This window comes from Eschrichtius robustus, chromosome 7 (genome assembly GCF_028021215.1).
Source record: "Eschrichtius robustus isolate mEscRob2 chromosome 7, mEscRob2.pri, whole genome shotgun sequence".
Lineage (NCBI taxonomy): Eukaryota > Metazoa > Chordata > Mammalia > Artiodactyla > Eschrichtiidae > Eschrichtius > Eschrichtius robustus.
The window spans coordinates 139,033,785-139,055,141 of NC_090830.1; the positions used below are offsets into that span (position 1 = coordinate 139,033,785).

General features: G+C 64.1%; 2 protein-coding genes across 3 annotated transcripts in view; one reads left to right on the plus strand and one right to left on the minus strand.

Annotated features, from left to right (window-relative positions):
- Positions 1–11,772, plus strand: part of INPP5A (inositol polyphosphate-5-phosphatase A) — a 181,134-nt gene extending 169,362 nt beyond the window's left edge. Inside the window, exons 13-16 of one of the 2 annotated variants that reach the window (XM_068548802.1) lie at positions 6,580–6,691; positions 9,321–9,389; positions 10,215–10,302; positions 10,389–11,772. In XM_068548802.1, coding sequence (XP_068404903.1) covers positions 6,580–6,691; positions 9,321–9,389; positions 10,215–10,295 — 262 coding nt within the window. In that variant the 3' untranslated portion in view covers positions 10,296–10,302; positions 10,389–11,772. The remainder of the gene's footprint in view (positions 1–6,579; positions 6,692–9,320; positions 9,390–10,214; positions 10,303–10,388) is intronic. The other variant, XM_068548801.1, reaches the window with a different exon arrangement.
- A 2,032-nt stretch (positions 11,773–13,804) lies between these two features.
- On the minus strand, positions 13,805–15,364 carry NKX6-2 (NK6 homeobox 2). The gene is made up of 3 exons (XM_068549112.1): positions 14,593–15,364; positions 14,330–14,502; positions 13,805–14,059 (listed from the first exon to the last, which is right to left on the minus strand). Exons 1-3 carry the CDS (start codon positions 15,362–15,364, stop codon positions 13,805–13,807), a joined length of 1,200 nt encoding a protein of 399 aa, XP_068405213.1.
- Between the last annotated feature and the right edge of the window lie 5,993 nt (positions 15,365–21,357).

Here is a 21,357-nt window from a genome sequence, read left to right on the forward strand (position 1 = left end):
GGTGGGTGTGTTGCTGGCGTGTGCAGGGGGCGTCCTCTGTGCACAGCTGCCAGCCGAGGGCCATCTCCCGCCCTTGGAAGCTGTCGGGGGCTTCTGGCCTGGAGCGGTTTCCCTGCAGACCGTCCGTCTACCGCTTCTCTCCGAGCTGAGGGGTGGGAGCCGCCGAGAAGCCGCCTGAGGAGCCTGGCGCCGGGGCTGCCCTGGTCCTGCGCGGGGAGGGGCAGGCGGGGGAGCCTGGCGCCGGGGCTGCCCTGGTCCTGCGCGGGGAGGGGCAGGCGGGGGGAGGTGGGGAGGGGAGGCGCCCGTCGCGTCCCGTGTGTCCAGCGTCCCCGCCCTGGAAGGAGGCAGGGAGTCTGCCGGGGTGCCCGCCAGCTGCGCATCCTGCCCACGGGGCCGTCCTGCGTCCAGGCTCCACCACGCTGCCCTCTTCGAGGTGGAAAGGCGGAACCTCCCGGTTCTGTTTCTACTGGTGAGGCTGAGCCCCGTGGGGACCTTTCCAGAAGCCGCGCTGGTCAGTGAGGGACACCACGTCTGCGTTTGTCTGCGTGGCCTCGGGCAGGGCGGGGTGTGCATGTGGCAGCCCCGCAGTCACAGAGAAGGGCCACGCCAGCCCCTTCCCACGCTCCCGAGGCCCGTGTCATCCTCACGACTCCGTTCTGTGAAAACGGCCCTTCCCTCCCACGTGGGCCAGGCGGTCGGGACAAAGGTGCGTGGGCTCCGAGGCTGTGGGCCCTCGCTCGTGGCTCTGGGCGTTTGTGGGGACGGTCTGTGCCTCACTGGCTGCCGGACTCTGGCACCTCCTGGGGGCGAGGTGGGGGGGGTGTGTGGACAGTGTCCATTCAAGGGGCAGTGGGCACCCCAGGCCGTCGTGCCTGTCCTCACCCAGCTTTCCTCTCTGTGAGGCCTGTTTGCTCCAGCTTGTCAGCCAGGGAATTAGCAAGAGCCATGGGCATCCCTGGTGCCAACGGGCAGTGCCACGGGAGCAGGGTGTCCTGAGCGGCATCCTCTGGCCGTCGCGCCTGGTTTTCAGAACCTTTCTGCGCCTTTGACTTTGTTATCCAAGCAGTGGACTCAGTGCAAACTGGCTGTGGAGTCCTGGTCCCCGTCCTGGTGGAGGCGAGCTCTCAGCTGCTGGGGGCCAGGGGCTGGGGGCGGGGTCAGTGCAGAGCCTGGAGTGGGGGCCACCGTGCCCCCCGTGGCTCCAGGCTGTGGCTAATCGCATACCCGGGACAGTCCTCAGAGATGCTCGAGCAGACAGGTCTCCTACGGAGAGCGAGGGGGGCGGGGGGGGGGGTGTGTTTCTTGGGCAGAGGCGTTTGTGACTGTTCTCCGCGGGCTAACAGCACAATACTCCTAATGGATTGTAAGTCAATGCTGTGTGTCCCTTTGCTGGAAGAGGTGCTAATATTTCAGGCGTTTGTAGAGCCTTCAGTTCTCGTTCTTCTCAGCCTCGGGCACAGTTTTGCACCTTTGTGAGGGACAACCACGAAGTGACCGGCGGGGTGGGGTAGAGGCAGGGAGCGCGGCCAGGCCAGGCTAGTGGGCGCAGGGGGTGCCCGCCACAGAGACCCTCCAGGCCCCACCCTGCGCTCCAGATGACGCCCGCCAACCCCGAGTGGCCACGGACGGCGCTCGGGACCAGGCCAAATGAAGGCCTTTAACGCCACGTGGTGTTTCCACGTGCTGGTGACATAAAAAGCTTTAAGCTCGTGCTCAGAGTAACTGGTGGGCAAAGAGCGCAATGCTGGCGCTGGCGTGAGCCGTGCCCGCCTGGTCTGTCTGTGCGCGCGGCCTCGAGGGGCTGCAGAACCGACCGCGAGGCTGGTTGCGTGCAGTGGACAAGGCGACGGTCGGCTTTCCGCGTCCTGTGCTGTCATGCTGGCCACCCTCCCTGCCCTCCGGCCCAGCGTCCGCCGGCGGCTCCCACTCTCAACCCGGATTTGGGCCGATCGCGGGAGCCCCCCCTTGCCTCTCCCCAGGAAGGCCCCGCGTGAGTGGCAGTGATCTGGGACGCCCCAGAGGTGACCACCAAAGCCTGTCCTGTGCATCCAGCAGGGAGTTTCTAACGTAGAGTGTCATTCTGAGTTACTGTCGTTGGTTTTAAAATAAAGAGATCAAAGTATGAAGACGAGGCGGCTTAGCTGCCTTTTCCACTAACGCGGTGGCAGCAGGCTTCCCGCGGTGTGGAACCCTCCCCCAGCCCTGCACGCGGCCCTGCCCTGGACCCAAGTCCCTGTGGAGCACTGCCGCCCACCCGCGCCCTCAGAACCGCCCCCGCCGCCGCAGGAAGCCTCCCGTCCCTGAGGCTCGAGAATTCCCAGAGGTGGCGGATGCGCCCCACACGCTCCCCTGCCGTCCCACACTGACTCCTAAACTGTGGCTCCCAGGCCTGAGATTCAATCAAGGAAGCATTCGTGCGGCTTTGCCTGGGTGGGGCTGAGGAGGGGGCCGCCCCGTGACAACAGCAAGTAGCGTCTCCGTGTAATCGCGAACATAGAGCTCACCTTCCAGCCCCTGACAGGGTCTCGGGCCCCTGGGGGTCCACACGTCACGGCCGAGAACTCCCCAAACCTGGAAGTAACCAAAACGCCACCTTTAACGGATAGATGTTGGCTGCTGAAGCGGCCGGACCCCTGCTCCCCGCGGGCCTGGGAGCAGTGGGAACCAGGGGGCCGGGGGCTGCTGTGTGTGGCGCGGGAGCCGCCGGGGGGTGCAGGGCTGCTGCGCCCCCTGCGCTTGTGGCTCTGCGTGACACGTGTGCCTCAGGGTGAACCTGACCGGGGAGGTGGACAGACGCACAGTCAGAGTACACACCTCGCCAGAGAAAAGTCACACCTTCCCAAGGACGGACAAAAACGCTCCACGGTGGGAAAGAGGTTTTTACTGGGCAAATTAATTACAGAAAAAGATCCAGCGAGAGCTTTCGAAAAAGACAAAAATATATATAACACGGGGATAAAATGTATCACACGGCTCTGGCCAGAGAAGGCTGTCTCTCTTCAGTGGATACATTTATTTTTATATTAAAGATTCGGAGGTGCTTTTCAGACTTCTTTTTGGGCCATAATTCAACTTTGGACCATCTGTAGATTCCTGTCTGTAACGATAAATATAAAACGGTGACATTTGGACAAAAAGGCTGAGCTCCCTGCTGTGTGCCCGGCCTTGTTCTTGGGAAGGGAGCCAGGAAGCTTGTCCAGCTGGTCTCCGAGCCCCGGGTGGACACGGCCCACATGGAGGCACGGGGACAAGCGCTGAGGGGCGGAGGGCCAGGGCACCGGGTTACTCGGGAAGCCGCCGGTCACCCCACGGGGACGACGCGGGCACCTGTGTCCACAGAGCCGGGTCAGCTCTACGGCTCTGACCACGGGCCCCTCCTGGCCCCTTGGCCCCGAGCTCCTCCTCCCCACGACAGTGTGAATGTTATTGCCCAGCTCAGGTGCAGCTTCCTTCTGCCTCCTTTTCTTTCCCAGGAGTCTCAGGTGTTTGGAAACTGAGTTCCTGCACGGCCACTGCCTGCCGGCCTCCGGGGCTGCCACGCACGGGTGGACGGTCCGCCGATTCGCCGGCCGCGCGGGCCCGTCCGCCCTCAGCAGGGCCGTGACTTGGGGACACTCGCGTTCTCCCCGCACGAGAAGCCCAGGAGGGTCCCCCACAGCACCCCCAATTCTCTGCCTCCCGCTTCGGTGAGAACTGGGCCTGTCTGGCCAGGTTCAGGGGCCCCCGCCCCCTCCACCCTCGGGCTCCTCCTGAGCCCGCGTCTCTCGCGCACGGCGGCCGGCCCTGCGGAGTCGGGCGGCCGGCACAGTGGGCCTTTGTGCCTTCCCGGCCTGGCTGCTGGCCTCGGGCCCTGGTGACACCGCCCGCCTGCCCGCCGCTCAGATGCAGGCCGAGCCTTGTCGGCAGCGCCCTGGCAAAGGGGCCGGTTGCCCACATCCTGCATCCTGCGGGAAGGAGCCCGAGGGGCTGGGAGGACAGGTGGGCGATTGTTAGCTTTATCGCAGGGCCATGCGTTGTGGCGGTCACTCCCCACCATGCGGGGCCAGGCCGGCGGCTCGTCCCGCGTCCCCGCCCTGCGCAGCGTTTGCTTTCAGATAAGTCCGCGTGTGCAGCGAGCATTAATCATCGGCAGCCCCGGCAGGCGGCGCTGGGCCATCCTCGGAGTGGCCTGGGCAGGGCCCCCCTCCCGGGCCCATGCCAGCCTTGCCCGGCCCGTCTGCACCAGCACCGCCCTGCTCGCTCCTGGCCTGGCTCTGGGAGTGGCTGGCCCCTTCCGGGAGTCTGTCCACAGCAAGGGCCCCCGGTCCGTGGGGTGAGGGTGCCGCCCCCAACCGCCCTGCCCGTCCCGGCCAGGGCGCCCCTCACGGCCAGCTTCTTTCGCCCGCTGAATCACACGTGGGCAGGCCCCACGGCAGCAGCAAGGTTGAGAACACGGACTGAAGGCCCGGTGGGAAGCTTGTCACGGCTCCGGGCCTCCCGGGCCCTTCCGTGTTACTCCTCACCAGGCTGACTGTCCCCGTGATGGCCCGTCAGCTCCTGGCGGTGGACGGGGGGCTGGACTCGGGCCCTGGCGCCCTGTGATGATGGCTCCGCGGTGTGCTTGGGGACTGTCCATCACTTGCCTGAGTGGGCTTTTCGTGCTGTTTCTAACCCAGGACCCACAGCACTTCCCTGAACCTTGCCCTAGGCAGGTCCCCAGGGGGCTCTGTGGGCATTGCGGTGCAGCCTCAGCGGGACCCCCGATGGCCAGGGCTCCCGAGGGCTTTCCCGTAGCAACAACGTCATAGGTGCAGCTGAGGGTCACGCGGTGGTTCCCGAAGCCCCCGGGACTCGATCCTGCTCCCGTCTGCACTGCATCTCCGAGGGATGCTTCGAGCCGGCCCGTTTAGCACTCTTGGAACAGCGTGCGTCTGTGCGGCTCCTGCCCGACGGGGAGCGTGGGCGAGGCCCGGGGTGGCCGGCTCCACCTCCCAGACCTGCTGTTGACCGCAGATTTCCCTCCGGGTGAACCTGTCCTGCCCCGCCTCACGGTCAAGGACCAGCTTGGGTGGGCTCAGAGCACACACGACCTTCCCAGCCCTGGCCGCAGCCCTGCCGGCCGCCCTCTCCCCTGACCTTTGCCTCCAGTGGAGGGGGCTGGGGGCTTGCTCTGTGCTCAGCACATCCTACTCTGGACACTCAGGGTCGGCCCGTGCGGACCCCGATTCCCGCAGCTCCCGGGAGGATGGGGCGGGCGAGCGTCGCTCCTTCAGGACCACAGCCAAGCAAGCCCGCCGTTGGCCCCCCTTTTCCCTGAAGGAAGTTGTAGGGTGGTCAGTGCTCCGTGCCGTCAGCACGTGTAATGCTGTTTGAAGCAGAGATTAGGGACGTTTTGTTTGTAGCCGTGTTTGCTGCTTTGGGTCTTCAATGAACTAAATTCCTGCAGGGCCTGGGGCCGTAAGTCGCCGTTTCTGGCGAGAGTGTGTGGAACGCTCTGGAGGATGGAGGAGGCTGAGAACCGTTAACTCAGGTTCTGTGGATCCTGACCACGGGCCACAGAGGGAGGGAGGAGGGGCAGAGGCCCCACGCGAGCAGGTGCCCAGGACAGAGCAGCCCAGGAAGACAGTGGCATTTTTCTCCTCCAGCTGAAAGCACAGGAAAATTTAATAGAGAGTGAAGTGCCATTCACAGCAAATACTATGTAGTATTTTGGAACTAACCTAAAAAGCACATTAGACCTTTGCAAGGAAAAATTTTAGATTGTATCGAAGGCCATAGGAGATGCACCACGAGAAAGCAGACCCGCCATCCTCATGGGTGTGCAGGGAGCACGGCTGAGGGTCCCCCAAAGCCAGCTAGTTCATTCTGGTTAAACTCACCTGCTGTTAGTTCAGTGCAACCCAGTCAAAGTGCCCACGGGGTGGGGTGAGCAGTTTTACATGGACCAGGGCGGACCCGCTGGGCAGTGCAGAGCCCGGAGCCAGAGGTGCCGGTGAGTTCTGGGCCTCAGCCAGGCGGCTAGTGCCAGGGTGTCGGGGGCTCAGCTGGTGGTCACAGGCCCCACCTGCTTCTCGCCGTGTCAGTCGGTCGGCTGTGGTGGCTCCATTCCCAAGGGGCCCCGGGCCTCTCCCCGCTGCCACACCGGGCCGGTGGGCGGGAAGCGGGGCCTGTGCGGCCAGGGCAGTAAGTCAGGGCCAGGCACACACTCCGCCACAGCGAAGGTCCAAGGCCATGGCCCGGGCACCTGGGCGCTTCCTGAGGTGGACGCCTCGGTGGGACAAGGGTGTGGCGTCAGTCTGGGCCCAGGCCTCCGTAGGCTCCTGGGCAGGTTTTCGTTGTGCTGTAGGCCGCATCCAAAAATAAAACCAAGTTTAATAGACGTGTCCGTGTCCGTGGGGAGGGTTTATCTGAAGTGCTGGGTGGGACAGTCCTTTGACTTTATTCTGGAAACTTCCGTCCGCCTGTTCTCCCCCTGCACAGGCTCGGCCTTTCTGAGGTGCGTGGGGCAGAGCCCACGCCGCCCTCCCCCGGGCGCGGAGGAGGGGCTGGAGGAGGGGCCCCGCGGCTGCTGACCGGTGCCTTCCTGTCCTGTCTCCCCAGCTACCCATACAGTGAGGACTCCAGCCAGGGCAGGCAGTACATGAACACCCGGTGCCCCGCCTGGTGTGACCGTGTCCTTATGTCCCCGTCCGCCAAGGAGCTGATTCTGAGGGTAAGTGTGAGGGCCGCGCAGGCCAGAGCCCGGGCGGGTGGGGAGCCTCGGGCCAGGGGACGTGCCCTCCTGCCGGCCCCAGGATGAGCGCTGACCCCGTCCTCGGGGCTGGGATGGAGCCCGAACTCCAGTGTCTTTCTGGATTCAAAACAGGCACAAACTGTCGCCAGTGCTTTAGGAATCGTTTTAGTTTATTGTGTCCTCGGGGGAGTCAGTGAGCTCTTGTGCTCGAAAGAGCTTGGGAGCTATGAAGTCCGTCCTTATTTTCCTACGTTGTAAATCAGAGCCAGAGTCACACTGGGGCTTGAGAAGTTAAAGATGAATGTCCAGCACTCAGGAGGCAGCCCCGTGAGACTGGGTGCGGGGAGAGTTTGAGTTTCCTGGAGCCTCTTGATTTCCCGGGGATTGTCAATGCCCACATGTAACACAAAAGGACTGCTCTAAAGAATCAACACCTGCATGGGTTTTGTCAACCCCGTCAGTGAAAAAATATAATAACGAGGTGCACTGATTCATCGGGGCAGCGGTCTGGTCTCTGCGTGATGTGGGCAGCCAGTTAGGAGAGGGCAGGAGGTCCCCACGGCCCAGGCCGTCCCCCAACCTCAACCCAGTACATTTTGGGCTCTAGTGACCTCCCTCCACAGCCCCCGAGGCTGCTGCGAGGAGCCCTGTCTGCGCCCCTGGGCCCCAGGCCCTTACCCAGAGACGCAGCCAGGAGGGCAGAGCCCCCTCGGCCTGCCCAGGTGCACACCCGTCCCCCTGCTCGGCAGCCCCTGCAGATCCCCTCCAGGAGGCCCCACTGCTGGCCTTTCCGGGGCGGGCCGGCCCTCCACGCTCTGCCTTGAGCCAGAGCCCCCGGGTGCGTGGGGAGGGAGGCCGCTGGGCCCGGGCTGGAGGTGGGGACGCATCGGGTCCGCAGTGAGCTTGCTCTGACGGGGCCTGGGGGCTGGCCGGGGCAGCCTCGGCAGCCCTCCCGGGGGCCTGTGGGCAGGGCCTGCACCCGGCTGTGACACGCCCGCCCCCAGAGCCCATCGCGGAGGACAGGTGCTGGCTGGGCTGCTCCCACAGGCAGCCTTCCCGAAGGGAGCTGCACGGGACATTGGCCCTGACCACACAGACCCGGGCAAGCGTGCCTGGTGCCCGGCCTCGGACGCAGCCGTCTCTGCTGGGCCTGCCCTTGGGTCCCTGAGATGCCATGTGAGGAAGCAGAGCGTGGACAGTGGACATAGCGGCTCACGCCGGCAGGCGAGCTGAGCACAGGGCTGTGTCCAGAGAGGGGGCCTCAGGGGCCTCGGGGCGCAGAGAAGAGGCCAGTGTCCTCTCCCAGGGAAAAAGGCATCCTGCGGTAACCCCACCAAGACAGCAGGAGTGCATAGGATGGTGAAGGGGGTTGCCCAGGGCTGCAGACGGGTCCAGCAGAAGGCGGCACTGCAGGCTGTTTTACCTGTGTTCACATCACGTCAGCTTCGGGGCCCGAGATTTGATGCTGCAGACACAGTGGGGACAGAGCTCGGCTGGGTGGCCCAGTGTGGGGAGGGCCCAGCGCCCTTCTGGGGGGGGTGGTGGGAGCCCCGGCAGGCCCTCCCCTGGGGGCTGCCCGGCGGGCGGCAGGCGTTACCAGCCCACTGGCCGTGGCGCGAGCAGCTCCCGCGGCGTCACCCATCACGCCACGCTCGGTCAGCTCGGCATCATGTTCGTTCTGCTTCCCGGCCCCGGAACACGGAGGTGGCGGGCGTGGTGATGAGTTGCAGCGAGGTGAGCGGCGCCCGCTTAATTTGGTTATCTGTCTCGCGATTGTGCACTTGGAAATCCACAATTCTATGCTGCCTTTGTGAATTACCACGCTGCGCCTGATGAACGTTTCCCCACTCCGGGGAGGTTCTGTGATGGCGAAGGACGCGCAGAGGGGTCTTTACGCCTTCTGGCAGGCGACCATGCTGGAAAGTAAACCTGACCTTAAGCTTCCTGCTGCATTAAAGATAATTCAGCCCATAGTCTCAGACGCTTCAGCCGAGGATGTGAAATCCTGGCCCAGTTGGAGCCAGAGCCGACTGACCGCGGGAACACACCCTTGGCTGCACACCTGGCGTTAAGGTGCCTGCAGGCTGGCAGAGGCGGGAGGGCGCCCTCAGCCCTGCGTCACTGGGCGCAGACTGCTGGGTGCAGCAGCGTGGCGTTCAGGGAGCCTTCTCGTTTGAACAGGGAGTTCTGGGTCCAAAACAAATGGCAACAGGGAAAACAGGAACCAGGTGGGCTTCCTCTGTGCCGGGGGCACAGCTGGAAAGAAATGTCACAGCTGCCCCGACTGCAGCAAGCACGGGTCCAGGGCCCGGCCCGGAGGCAGAGGGGAGCTCGGGCTCCACACCCACACCGCCCGTGTCGCCACCTCCCAAGGCCGGAGCCCTCCCACCTGGGAGAGCAGGGTGCCAAGGTGCTGCCCGGACGGCCCGGACCTCCCTCCTGGGGGCCAGAGGCACACTGGCGGCTCTGAGCCGGCCAGAGCCCCACGGAGACGTGGGCACAGTGGCTGCGGGCGGAGCATCCGCTGGGCTGCCACCCGCTCGCTGCCCTCCCAGGAAACCCCCCCATTTCCGCCTCCCATGCCTCTCCCTCTGTTTGCTTTTCCCAGTCGGAGAGCGAGGAGAAGGTTGTCACCTACGACCACATCGGGCCCAGTGTCTGCATGGGAGACCACAAGGTGACGGAGCCACGCCGCGGTCTGGGGGCTGGGCCCGAGGGGCGGGCCGTGGCAGGCTTTACAGGCTGGGGGCTGTGGTGGACCGCTCCTACTGCCCCTCTGCTCCGCCTCCTTAGTCTACTGCACAGAGGAGGCCAAGCTGGTCCGTTTTTATTTAACTTTAATAAAATACCAGAAGGTAGGGGCCAGATAGGCAGGTAGATAAGGCAGAAGTGACTGGTCACAGAATAAAATACACAGTTTTACTATTTGTAAAAGGAGGCTGTGTCCACCGCTGGCTATTTCTGGAGGCCGTTTCCTGAACGTGCACTCAAGTATTTTCCTGGCTTCTGAAGGCGAGCACCACGGCCAGTGTGGGTGGGAGACGGGCGGTGGGAGACGGGCGTGTCACCGACCCAGTACCTCGGGGGAAACACCAAGTATTTGTTCCGGGACTAACTTTGTACGTGTGACTGGCCCGGGCCCCTCCGAGGGGCGTGTGGTGACGGGTCGTGTGTCACCATCAGCCACATGAGAGATGTTCACCGTTTCCCATTTTCAGGGCCTCTGGGCGGTCGCCCACACTGCCCAGGGGGCCGGATCCCAGGACGGGCTCTGTCCTTCCCCGTGTTCTTTGGGCCTGAAGTCAGCTTTCACGTTGTCTTTATCTGGAAACAACAGCGTCTTTAGAGAACGCGAAGGCCCTTTGCCTCTAGCCTCTGGTCGCCCAGTCCCACCAGCTCCTCGGGAACCGGGGCCCTGCGCTGGGCCCGTGGGCCGCGGCCGGGTAGCCCGGGAGCGGGGTCTGGGCGCCCGGTTCTGACGGCCTCTCTTCTCCCGCTGCAGCCCGTGTTCCTGGCCTTCCGCATGGCGCCCGGGGCAGGTAAACCTCACGCACGTGTGCACAAGTGTTGTGTGGTGCAGTGAACTGGTGGTAAATATGCCTCCTCCCTCGAGTTCACCTTTCTGAGCTTTTCGTGGTGTGTCTGTCCCCTTAACAAACGGCTGATTCCACGGCAGGGAAGCGATGCCAGCGCCACGAGGGGACCCCCGGCGAGACCTCCCTGCGGCACGAGGGGCCACGTCCTCCGACAGCTGCATCGACAGGCCCGCCTGCGCGCCACCGCTAGACGGCCGGCCCCACACGTCGCTTCCGCCCCGGACGGCGCTCCGGACAAGCCTCACATACCTCACTGTCGTGTCTGTTCGTGTGACATCGAGTAGAAACATGGGGATTTTTTAAGTAAGTCACAGTCCTGTCGCCAAAACTCTAATAGACAGCAAAGAGATTCTGCATTTTAGACTTCACGGTTTTCGATTTTTAATCATTGTCAGCGTGGAGGAGCTCCTCCGGCGTAGAAACCCCACAGGGCTTGGAGCCCCCTCTGTGGCGGGGCGGCCGGGGCTCTGCCGGCCGGCGGCGTGGCCCTCGCTTTCACTTCTGGAGGCCCCTTCCCTGTTAGTCACTCTACTGCCATGTTACATGGTTTTTGAATCACACTGCAGCTGCTTTCCATTTTTATATATATAAATATATATAAATATATACTTTTTAAAAATAATTTATAAACTTACCAAAACTTACGCTAAATATACTTTCCAGTATGAACGCTTGAGTGTCATATCAGCAGGGTAGAACTGGCGTCTAGGAGTTTGGTTACGTGCACGTCAACACACAAAGCTATAAAACAAGTACTACGACCCAGCAGAGCCGTCAGGGGTCAGACCGACCACAGCACATCCATACGAGCAGTTGGAGACTCCTAGGCCTTTTTCTGCCTAATATTAAGAACTGAATGTGAAGTTTATAGCTAGCTCGGGTGTACCTTTTAAGAATTTTGTAAACCGTTTTGTCTGTCTTTTGTTACTGTTCTATGGTGCCAAGTATTCTACATAAAACAATAATATCATGGGAGAAATAAAAATAGCTAGTCTGCTTCTGATAGAAACTGCTTGTAACGTGGCCTGTATATAAAAATATTCAGAGAAACAAACTGTACATGTCCTTGGATGCTGAACCTCTAACGACCTGTCGTAACCCTGCTGCACGTACTTGCTCCTGGCACCCGGCGGAGCAGTGAGAGGTGGTCCCAGGGCCCGTGGATGAAACACAAACGAACGTTTTATTGATTTGCTTTAACACTACAGAACTCCTGGGCTGGGTGAAGGCGCTGGGTAGAAGCTTGTTTTGGATAAATCACAACCGTTGCAAGTGAGCTGGCGTCCACGTGCCGAATCTGTGTCCTTGACAGTACCGTCAGGGTCTGTGTCAAGCTGTGGTCGCTCTGCTCTGGCCGGCCCACGGTGATTCTGTGCAGCGGGGTTTCAGCTGTTGGTCACTCAGGAGGCCTTTGGAAATGACCGCTCCGGTCCCTAAGCAATAAAATCGATCGTGGTGAAAATATCCCGTCTGCTTTGCATTTCCTCCTCCCGTGCTCCGGGCCCTTTGTAGCCTGCAGTGCAGGCAGGCTACGCTCCTCGGCAATCCTGGACTCCATTCTGTCGGATACTGTTACAGAACTGAGCTATGGCGTGAGAGCAGAGAGATCATCTTTTGGATTTTTACTGCAGAGGTAACTACTGGGATTTACCCCTCAGCATTTTTTAAATGAGATTACATAAATGCATTGCTTTCCTCAAAACTTTAAAACTGGAAATTCCTTTGCTCTTAACTTGAGCTGAAAGAATAGTTCACTCACACAAATTTTGAAAAAAAATTAATGCTCCCTTAGAAAGAAAACCAGCCAGTGAAAAAGTCTGTTTTTTTAAATTGATACAGCCATGTGGCAAAAAAAACCCAAAAAACAAAACTTCAGCCTTTTACATTTCTCTTTAACATTTTCAATAATGCCTTCCAAGAGAAATCTTACAGTAATACAACCCTTTATATATTCAATTTTTAAAATTAACACAACAGTTACGCAACCACGTGGAGCGTCCAGAGTCTGAGCAGATGGGGTGGTCTTCTGTGAACCAGAGCAGACTCAGGCTGCTGTTAACTGGAATCCTGGCCCTTGGATTCCGGGGGGTGAGGAACAGGCCAGAGGGAGGAGGGCTTCCCGGGCCTCCGCGGGGCTGGGGGGCTGGGTCGGGCTGGCCGATCCAGGGAGGTGCCGGGTGGAGGACAGAGCTGCCCAGGAGGAGGACAAAGTCCAAGCACCGGCCAGATGTGCTTCCCCGCATCCCAGGGTCAAACGGGCAAAGAAAAACTCCAGGGCCCCTGAGAGAACTGATGCCGCCGGGGCAGCAAAATTATTTTGGATTTCTCTTTGTAGTCCCAGTTTGAGTTAAACCCTGCTTTCTACCGATGAAAAAAATCTATTAAACGGCAGCAGAAGGGCTATGGTGCTGATGAATTTAAAACCTGATTTATTTCACCCAATGTGAGTTCAGTGCTACTTCAAATTATGTAGCTACTAAGGCTGGGCATGTTTCAGCCTACGTAATCAGAGCAAAGCACATAGGCAGGAGCTAGGGCCCAGCGGCGCCCCTCACCGCCCCCCCCCCCACACCAAAGGGGAAAGGTACCACTCCGGGTGGGGCAGGAGCGGGGCAGGAGCGAGGGTTCACCTGCCCTTTCCGGCAACCCCAAATGTGTTTAAATCTGCCCAACCCTCATCCACCTAAGCCAGCAAAACAGCGGGCCTCCAGAGCCCTGGGGAGGGCGCCCTGGGCTGGGGCCGGTGGAGTTGGGGGGAGGGACGGGGACAAGGGGTCCTACCTGCTGCCCCGCGCGCGCCACAGCTGCCTGCGCCGGAGGAGCAGCCGCCGCCGCCGCCGAGCGCCCAGCGCCCCGCTCCATCCCCCCGCCGTCGGCTCCGCTCCAGCTCGCTGAGTCCTGGCTCTTCGCGGCCCCCGGGCGGCCCGAGGTTCTCGGACGGGGCCGCCTTCCCCGTGCCGGGCCTCGCGGTGCCCTCGGTCCTGCGAGCTGCTGCCGCCCGGGCAACCTGGGGCGCGAGGCGACCGGGACTCCATCACGCCCCGATTCCGAGCCGGACCCGCGCCGGACCCAGGCGCCCCTCCGGCAGAAGGCGCGGACCCCGCGGCATTGAAGACTGGACAGGGGACCCGGGACAGCGGGCCCGGCAGAGGCAGAGGGCCGCGCCACCGCGCAGGGCGTCTCGCCCGCGGTTTTCGATAAGGAAGAAACACGCGGTGCAGCCTCGGGAGCCACGGCTCCGACGGGGACGTGTTAAATAATTTATTGATTATACAAAGTGATTCCTCTCAGGACGCGCGGCAGCGGCGGTCCCGATCCCGCGCCCACGCCGAGGACAGGGACGCGGGCGCTCTGGGGTCTCCGCACGCCGAGCCCGAGCCAGGCCGCTTTATAACTTATTCTGTAAAAATATATATACACACTCCGGCGCGGGCGGCTGGCGAGGGGCGCCGGCCCGCGTCCCGTACCCTGGTTGTCCGGCCTCGCCGCCGCGTCCTCACGAGGCGTCCCCCGCGCCGCCGCCGCACGGGCTGACCAGCGCCAAGTTCGAGGGTTTGTGCTTCTTGAGCAGCCGCGTGATCTTCTCGTCGTCCGAGTTGGGGTCTAGGGGCCGGTTGTACTCGTCGTCGTCCTCCGCGTCCGAGCCGCCCACCTTCAGCTTCTCTGCGTCCGAGTCCTGCTTCTTCTTGGCCGACGCCATCTCCGCGGCGTGCCGCTTGCGCCACTTTGTCCGCCGGTTCTGGAACCACACCTGGGGTGGAGGGTGCCCATCAGGCGGCGCCTCCCGAAGCACCCGGCCCGCGGCAGCTTGGCCCCTCGGCGGCCCGACCGGAGACGCCGCCGGCCGCGGAGGGACGCCCGAGGCCACCCCTCTGCCCGGGCCCGGCCGCGGGGCTGGGCGCCCCAGGGACCGGGGCCAAGGCCGGCGGCAGCTCGCAGGCCGTTCGCAGGACGCGGGGGAGCGGGTGGGCCTCGGCGCAGCGGGACCCGCGGGGGGCCGCCCGGGCCGCAGCCGCCTCACCTTGACTTGGCTCTCGGTCATGCCCAGGGAGTAGGCGAGGCGCGCGCGCTCCGGCCCCGCCAGGTACTTGGTCTGCTCGAAAGTCTTCTCCAGCGCGAAGATCTGCTGGCCCGAGAAGGTCGGCCGCGAGTGCTTCTTCTTGCCGTCCTTGTCCATGACCCCGCTGGCCTGGGCTGCAAAGGAGGGCGGGTGAGCGCGGCCGGCGGCCCCGCGCCCCCGCCCGCCCCGCCGCCCCACGCCGAATCCGCGCGTGGGCCACTTACCCGGGCCGGCCAGGCGCGGGTCCCTCCAGGGCGAGCCCTGCACCACGCCGGGCCAGAAGATTGGCGGGCGCCCGGGCAGCTCGGCCAGAGGCTTGGGGTAGCCGCGCGCCACGGCGGCCGCGGGCCCGAAGTAGACGCCGGCCGACGAGGCGAGCCCATTGAGACGGGGCAGGCCGCCCAGGAGGCCGCCGCCCGTCGCGCCCACGGGCCGCCCCAGGATGTCGCTGATGCCGTGCGGGGTGCCGAGCGGCAGCTGCGCGCCCAGGCCGCCCAGCGCGGGCGCCTTGAAGCCGGCCGGGCCCTGCAGCGCGTACGGGAACAGCGACGTCTTCATCTCGGCCATGTTGTGTAGCGCGGCCAGCGGCGCGCTGCTCAGCACGAACGCGCCCGGGCGGTTAGCGTCCATGGGCGCCGCCGCCGCCGGCCCGGGCGCCCATCCAGGCCCCGCCGCCGCCGCCCGCGCCCGCCGGCCCGGGAAGTTTGCGCGCGACCCGGGCGGGCGCCGGCTGCAGCGGGGGCTCGGGGCGCGGGCGCCGACGGCGCGGATGGCGGGCGCGAGGGCGGGCGGCGGCTCCGGCGCGGGGTAGTCGGTGGCGGCTCCGGGGCCGGTCGGAGCGGCGCCGCGCCGCGCGGGCCGGACGCGCTGATAACCGCGGGGCCCCCAGGCGGCGCGCGCGCTGATTGGCTGCCGGCGACCGCGGCCCGTCCATTGGCCAGCGCCCCCGCCGTCTGCGCGCGCCCCCGCTGGCCGCGCACTCCATGAAGGGCCCATTAGCCCGGCAGGTACCTCCCGGGCTGTAAATTTGCTGCCTGATTTATCTCCCCGGGGACGAAATAAATCCCGTTGGATGGGAGTTTAGTTAGGCAAAGGTTTTAGTGGGAAATCAGGAAAAAATACGAGAACATATTTTATCACCGAAAGAATGCAGATTTGAGGATCCCCTTGGCACACTCCGTGCGCCCCACTCGGTGAAGAGGCACAGGCGGGAGGGCGTGGGGATTCAGCAGGCACCTTCGGGGTCACAGTCCGCGCCCCGCCTTGCGGCTTCCCGGCCGCCCCGGGCTCAGGTTTGAGGGAGGAACGAAAACATTTCCGGGAACATTCTCCTCTGGGATGCAGAAGGGCGGAGGAAGCGGGACGTCAGAGTCCACGGGCCGAATGCTAGACTTGGCCCGCGAGAATCTGCGCTGGTTTCACCAACCAATGGCTGGCGCCGTGGCGAGGCCTGTCCCGGGGCCACACGCGAGGCTGCCGAGTCGCGCGCGCTTGCCGGAGGGGCGGTTCCCGGTCCCCTCCCTGCCCTCGGGACTGTACACTGCCGGGTCAGGGCGCGGGGACCGCCCGGGCCTCCCGGTCAGGCGTTTCCCGGCCGCGAAGTCGCAGCTTGTTCCCCGGAGGCAACCTGAGTCCGGAGCTTGGACCTGGGCGCCGCGACCTAGGGCACAGCCGTTCCCTCGTGAAGCGCGGCCCGAGCCGGCGGTCGGGGACCCTGGCAGGCTCAGAGTCCGGGTCCCAAGGCGTGCGGGGCAACGCTCAGGGCCTTAACGTGGGTGCGCGCCCGAAGTGCAGCCAGCGGGCAGTAGCGTGGCCTTTTGACGGGCACACAGGGCCCATGGTGTCCTCCTCTGGGTGGAAAAGCCTCCCACCCCGTGGAATTGCTGTGCGGGTTCAAATAAGATCGCAGTGGACTGCGGGCGCCGGCGGAGAGCCAGTGCTGGGTACGGTTCTGGACGTCGCCTCCTTGGTTCTCTTGGGTGGTGTCACATAGCAATTACTAAGTGGCGGCTATTATTATTATTCGCTGCCTGTTGGGAACGTGACGGGAACGTGTGCGAACCGACGGCTGCAGTTTCGTGGCTGGGCGGCGGTGTGCGCCAGGCCGGCCTCTCTCGGGCCTGGTGTGGTCGGTTAGCAACGACGTTCCCGTTTCACCCCGGCCGCCAGGGTTTCTGTGGCGCGGACGAAGGCGACCCTTTCGGCTCTGTGCAGGGACCCAGCGTCCGCTGGCACTGAGACCTTTGGGGGGGTCCGTTTTCGTTTTGTGCGGTTAGCTTTCGGGTCTTGGCGCTACGAGTCCTTACACCAGATCGCCGCTCAGAAAGCCATTGGCCGCCGGGGCTGGGCGGACGTTCGGTGGCCGCCCCTGCCCGCGTGTGCGCGCACCGTGCTGTCCCGGGCGGCGCGCCGTGGCGCGTGGTGCCCCCGGCTTCGTGCGCGGTGCAATCCGCGCGCATGGGAATTTCTCTCTTCCTGCTTCCTCGGTCGGGGCCGCTCTCGCGGGATCCGGGTGTGTCTGCCCCGCAGGCGAGCGGCACCTGCGGAGCCAGGCCCGGGATACCTAACGAGCGCGCACCTCTCGCATTCCCGCGCTACCTACGGGCGGCCAGGCCCCGAGACCCGCCCCGGGCCTCGCTTGAGCCCCACCGCCTCGGGCACAGCGGAGGTGCTCCCCGAGAGCCCAGCCGCAGGGAGGATCCTTCCCAGCAGGCTTTGGGCCCCTCTGGGCTCCTCGGAAGCGGCTAACGGGGTGGCCAAGGCTCGGGCTCTGATGGGGGTGGCAGTTACTGGCTTGGGGGCGGGGCCAAAGGAGGCGGGGCGGGGCCAAGTGAGAGGGGCGGGGCCGGTTCCCTACTCCCGGCACCAAGGAGCCGACTCTGGGCAGCTGTGGCCGGACAGTCCTCTGGGGCGGGCCGGGAGTGGCGCGCCCGGACGGGACGACAGGGCGCACTATCCTCCCTGCGACTCTGACTCGGTGGCAGGAGGAACACCGCAGCTCTGGGCGCCGCGCTGTGGCTCCTCGAGCACCCGGGCTGGGGCCTCCGCAGCCCTTTTTACCGCTGAGGAAACGGACACCCCGAGTCGCCGCCCTGCGCCCCGGGTCTGTCTGCGCCGCCGGGCCCTCCCTGGACCACGGCCGGAATGCTTGGGGTCGCGAGTGGGGCTGCTTCTGCCCTGGCCGCAGCGTGCTCGGCTCTCCAGGGAGCCAGTGGCCCTGGGTGCAGGATGGGGGGCCGGAGTGCGGTTTGGAGGGCCCAGAGAGGATTGGGGGCGCGGGGGATGCGGGGTGAGGGCGGCCTCTTCTCCATGCTCTCTGGCGGTGGGTGTCTCGGTGCCCTCCCCATGCGCCCTGTCCTGCCCGGCGCGCGGGGGTTCCCAAGCCCCGGGCGCAGCCCCTCAACCCCCCAGGACGCCACGGCACGGGACACCCTCCCCCAGTGCCCCAGTCCCGGGTGTGTAGGCTTGTTAACTTGCTCGACTTGCCTGCCCGCCATCTCTGGGCGCTCCGAGGCTGCGCCCCTCCACCTTCTACCCGGCTCCCACGCCACCCCCTCCTCCAGAGCTCCCGGGAGCCGCCCCCTGGGTGGGATCAAGGGAAACGCCCCCTCCTCCGGGGAAGGTACCGTGGCCGCCTGCGGGGAAGGAGCGCCTCTCGGCTCCCGAAGCCCGCGCTGATTGCCACCGGGGTGGAGAGGTTCGCGAATGCCACCTCCTGGTGCTGAAGGAAAAGTCCTGCCTGGGAAGGCGGCGGGCCCTTCGGCGCTCACACTTAGACGCTGTGGGAACACGCAGAGCGCGCGTTTGACAGAGACCTTTACTTAGTCAACGTTTATTTATTGGGCACCTACTAGGTGCCAGGCATGCTCTGGGAGAGCCACGTGAACGCAGAGAACTCCACCTCTGCACCGCGCCCTGCCCCCAGGGGAGGAGTGGGTAATAAACAATAAACCAAAAAACTTCTGGAAGTCCCTGCAGGAGGGGAACAGGACCAATGATCGCTGGGAAGGGGGAGGTCAGGGAAGGTGGTCCTCCTGGAGGGCCAGCCAGGGCCAACAAGTGTTCAAGCCCAGGGTGGGTCAGAGCCTGGCCGGCAAGGGCGGTGGGGGGGGGGGGGCGGAGAGGGAGGTGGGTAAGGGCGCTTGCACCTAGAAGGAGCTTGGATTCTATCTCCAACCACACAGGTACCCCTGGAGTTGGCAAAAAACCTTGTCAAAGGAAAGATTTGTCATTTTGTGGGGCTGGCAAGTCATGGAGCTGCTACCTGCTCGGTGGCTTCCTGCAAAGGGTAAAGGGCCCTGGCTTTGTCCTCCCCGTGTGTAAGCAGTTCTCGGCCTCTGGGAGCTCGAGGAGGCAACCACACCTGGGGGCAGATTCAGGGGGCTGCTGACCCAGGGGTTGGTGGGTCAAGAGAACCAAGTGCCACCCGCAGCTCTGGGATGAAGGGGCAGAGGCGCGGTCACCTGGGCCCTGGAGCTGCAGGAACTCCCAGGTTCTGGAGATGCTGAGGGAGCCCGGCTGGCGCAAATCCCACCCCCTCCCAGCAAACGCCCGGGCCACAGAGAAAGACCAGATCCCTGCCCATCCCACTGGGCGCCCTCCACTGGCTGACCCCCCGAAAGGTGGCTGGCAGACACCCATCACTGCGCAGGGGCGCGAGTGGAGGCTGCCCTGCTCACTCCCAGTGCCACCAGGGCAGTGACTGAAGGCAGCGAGAGCACTGAGTGCTGAGGGTGTGCGGGGCCTGGGGTGAGGGGCACGGGTGGCTGGTAGGGGAGACCCAGCTGGGCACCGGGCCCCGCCTCACCCCTCTCCCACCTGCATTAGGGCCGAGTGCCACGCACCGCGCTCCAACCCGGTCTAATCCCCACGTAGCGACCCGTGTGCCTCAGAACGAGGCCCCCTGTGGTCTCGCATCCCTCTGACCCCCACACTGATCCGTGTGCTGCCACCCCGCCTTCCGCCGGCCCCGGACCGCTGTCCCCCCATCTTCCTGTGGCGCACTTCCTGCTCCCTCGGCTCTGGACTGGACCCTCATCCCCAGCCTCCACCAGGCTGGCCTGCCCCTCTGCACGGTGGCACCTTCCAGAGAGTCAGCACCTGGGTGCAGGGCCCCCGTGCTCCGGCCACCTGGAGGGCTGAATAAGTGCTGCCGAGTCAAGGACTGAACATGCACCCCAGTCCAAGGCTTCAGAGGGTTTTCCGGAGCCCGTGCTCCCCCAGGGAGATGGCACTGCTAAGAGGCTCCAGGCGCCCTGAGCCAAAGGGCACCATGGGCGTGTGGCGCCCCGGAAGGGACGTCCCTGGGAAGATCCTAGCAAGACCCTGGGAGGCGGGGACCGTTGGTGGGTGGGGGGCCCCGAAGGTATATGAAAGAAGCAGCAGAGGCTGAGGGGCCCCAGGTGCCCCCCCATCTCTGGGGACCTCCTACCCCTCCCCCATCCTCTGTGATGCTCTGGCTTCACTGGACTTGAAGCCCCTCCCCCAGCCTGGGCCGGGTGGGCGTCTCCCACCTTGCAGAGCCCCTCCCCACACCCCCAGCTCGCCCTACCCCAGCTCCTTCACTTCTTTAAAGGTTATGTATTTTGATAAATGTAATAGCCATAGAGGAGTGTACAGAGCTACCCTACGCGTTCTTGTCGTACAAACCTGAGTCTCTTTTACCATTTTGCTGTGCTGGCCTCACCTTTCTCCTCCTGAAGGAAGAGCCCGGCTGCCAGGTTGAGATCTGACACAGAGGCTGGGCGGCCGCCAACATGCTCGTCTCCCAGGACCTGTGGCTGTGCAAGCCACCGGTACTGGGTGACTTGACCTCACGACTCTGGGTCATTCTCTCTTTGGGGCACGTGGCCACAGGCCTCTCCTGGTTGCTGGGAGGTGCCCACATATGAACGAACCCCTTTGCTGATGTAGGTCCAATTATTTTCGTTCTCTTCTCAGGCAGCTTCTTAAGAAGGTGGCACCTTCCACCCTCCCTGGCCAGTGCCTCTGGGCTCAGCGGGGCTGCCCTATCTGATGGGCAGCCTCGGGTTTCAGGCACCCGGCCTCTGCGCTTGGGGCGGCACTGGCCATACTCCACGGCTACCGGCATCCTGCGTGCCTCGTCTTCCTCCCTCTCCGGCCCCTCCCTCCTTCTTCTTCCCCTTCCAGGGTCCCTCCCCCAGGTCTGCTACCCCCACCCATCTCGCATTCCCCACGTGAATGTCCAACAGGCATCAAGGCTGTGCTGCCTCATCCTTTCCAGGTGTCCTGCAGGGTCCTTGGTGCAGGACAGGCTCCAACCCACCAGGGGCCCCGGCTGCTAAGAGCTTGAGTGAAGGAATGGCTGGATGAACAACTCCCTGGCAGAGAGGATTTGGGGCTCAGGAGGGAAACGTCCGTGTGGGTCTGGTCCAGGCCAAAGGCTCGGACGAACCTGCCCCCAAGTCCCCCCTTCGCCCCGCCTCCAGGCCTGCCTGGCCCCAGCTCTGGGGCACCTTTCCTAGGGTTGCCATTTTGCTCTGCATTCCTGCTTCTGGGTGGCACCTGGCTCTGGGCTGGAGACCTGTGGGCACCTTTCCCCTCAGCCACATCCAAGCTGGACCCAGCGAGGGCTCCGGCCCCCTCTCCACACCCGGGAGCGGGGCCACCACTCCCTCCGGCTGGGGAGGGCCGGGCTGGGGCGTGCGCCCCCAGATGTTCTCACCCGAGCTGGAAAGCGTTCCCCCAGCCCGTGGCTGTGGAAACGGGAGCCAGGCAAGGGGCCCCGGGGGGAGGTGGCCTCTGCCCTGACTGCAGGCGGCAGGCACATGGCGCCTCAGAAGCACTCTTCTGGGGTCCCAAGACTCTTGTCTCCCTCAGGAAAGGACAAAAAGCGGCAGCTGTAAATCCGCCTCCGAGCTCATCCCTGGGGCGTCGCGGCACCAGATGCGCTGTCGTGGGTAATGAGCTCTCTCCCGGGGCTGCTCTCCCGCGGGTCTGACCGCGTGCCAAACGCGCTAATTGGGCGC

What these genes read in the sequence shown, in the direction of transcription:
- NKX6-2 (XM_068549112.1), bottom strand. Translation starts at nt 15,364, where the DNA reads ATGGGCCCTTCATGGAGTGCGCGGCCAGCGGGGGCGCGCGCAGACGGC. An exon ending in CCCGCGCCTGGCCGGCCCGG is followed by an intron (nt 14,503 to 14,592) that starts GTAAGTGGCCCA and finishes CCTCCTTTGCAG; the next exon opens with CCCAGGCCAGCGGGGTCATG. An exon ending in TGACCGAGAGCCAAGTCAAG is followed by an intron (nt 14,060 to 14,329) that starts GTGAGGCGGCTG and finishes CCTCCACCCCAG; the next exon opens with GTGTGGTTCCAGAACCGGCG.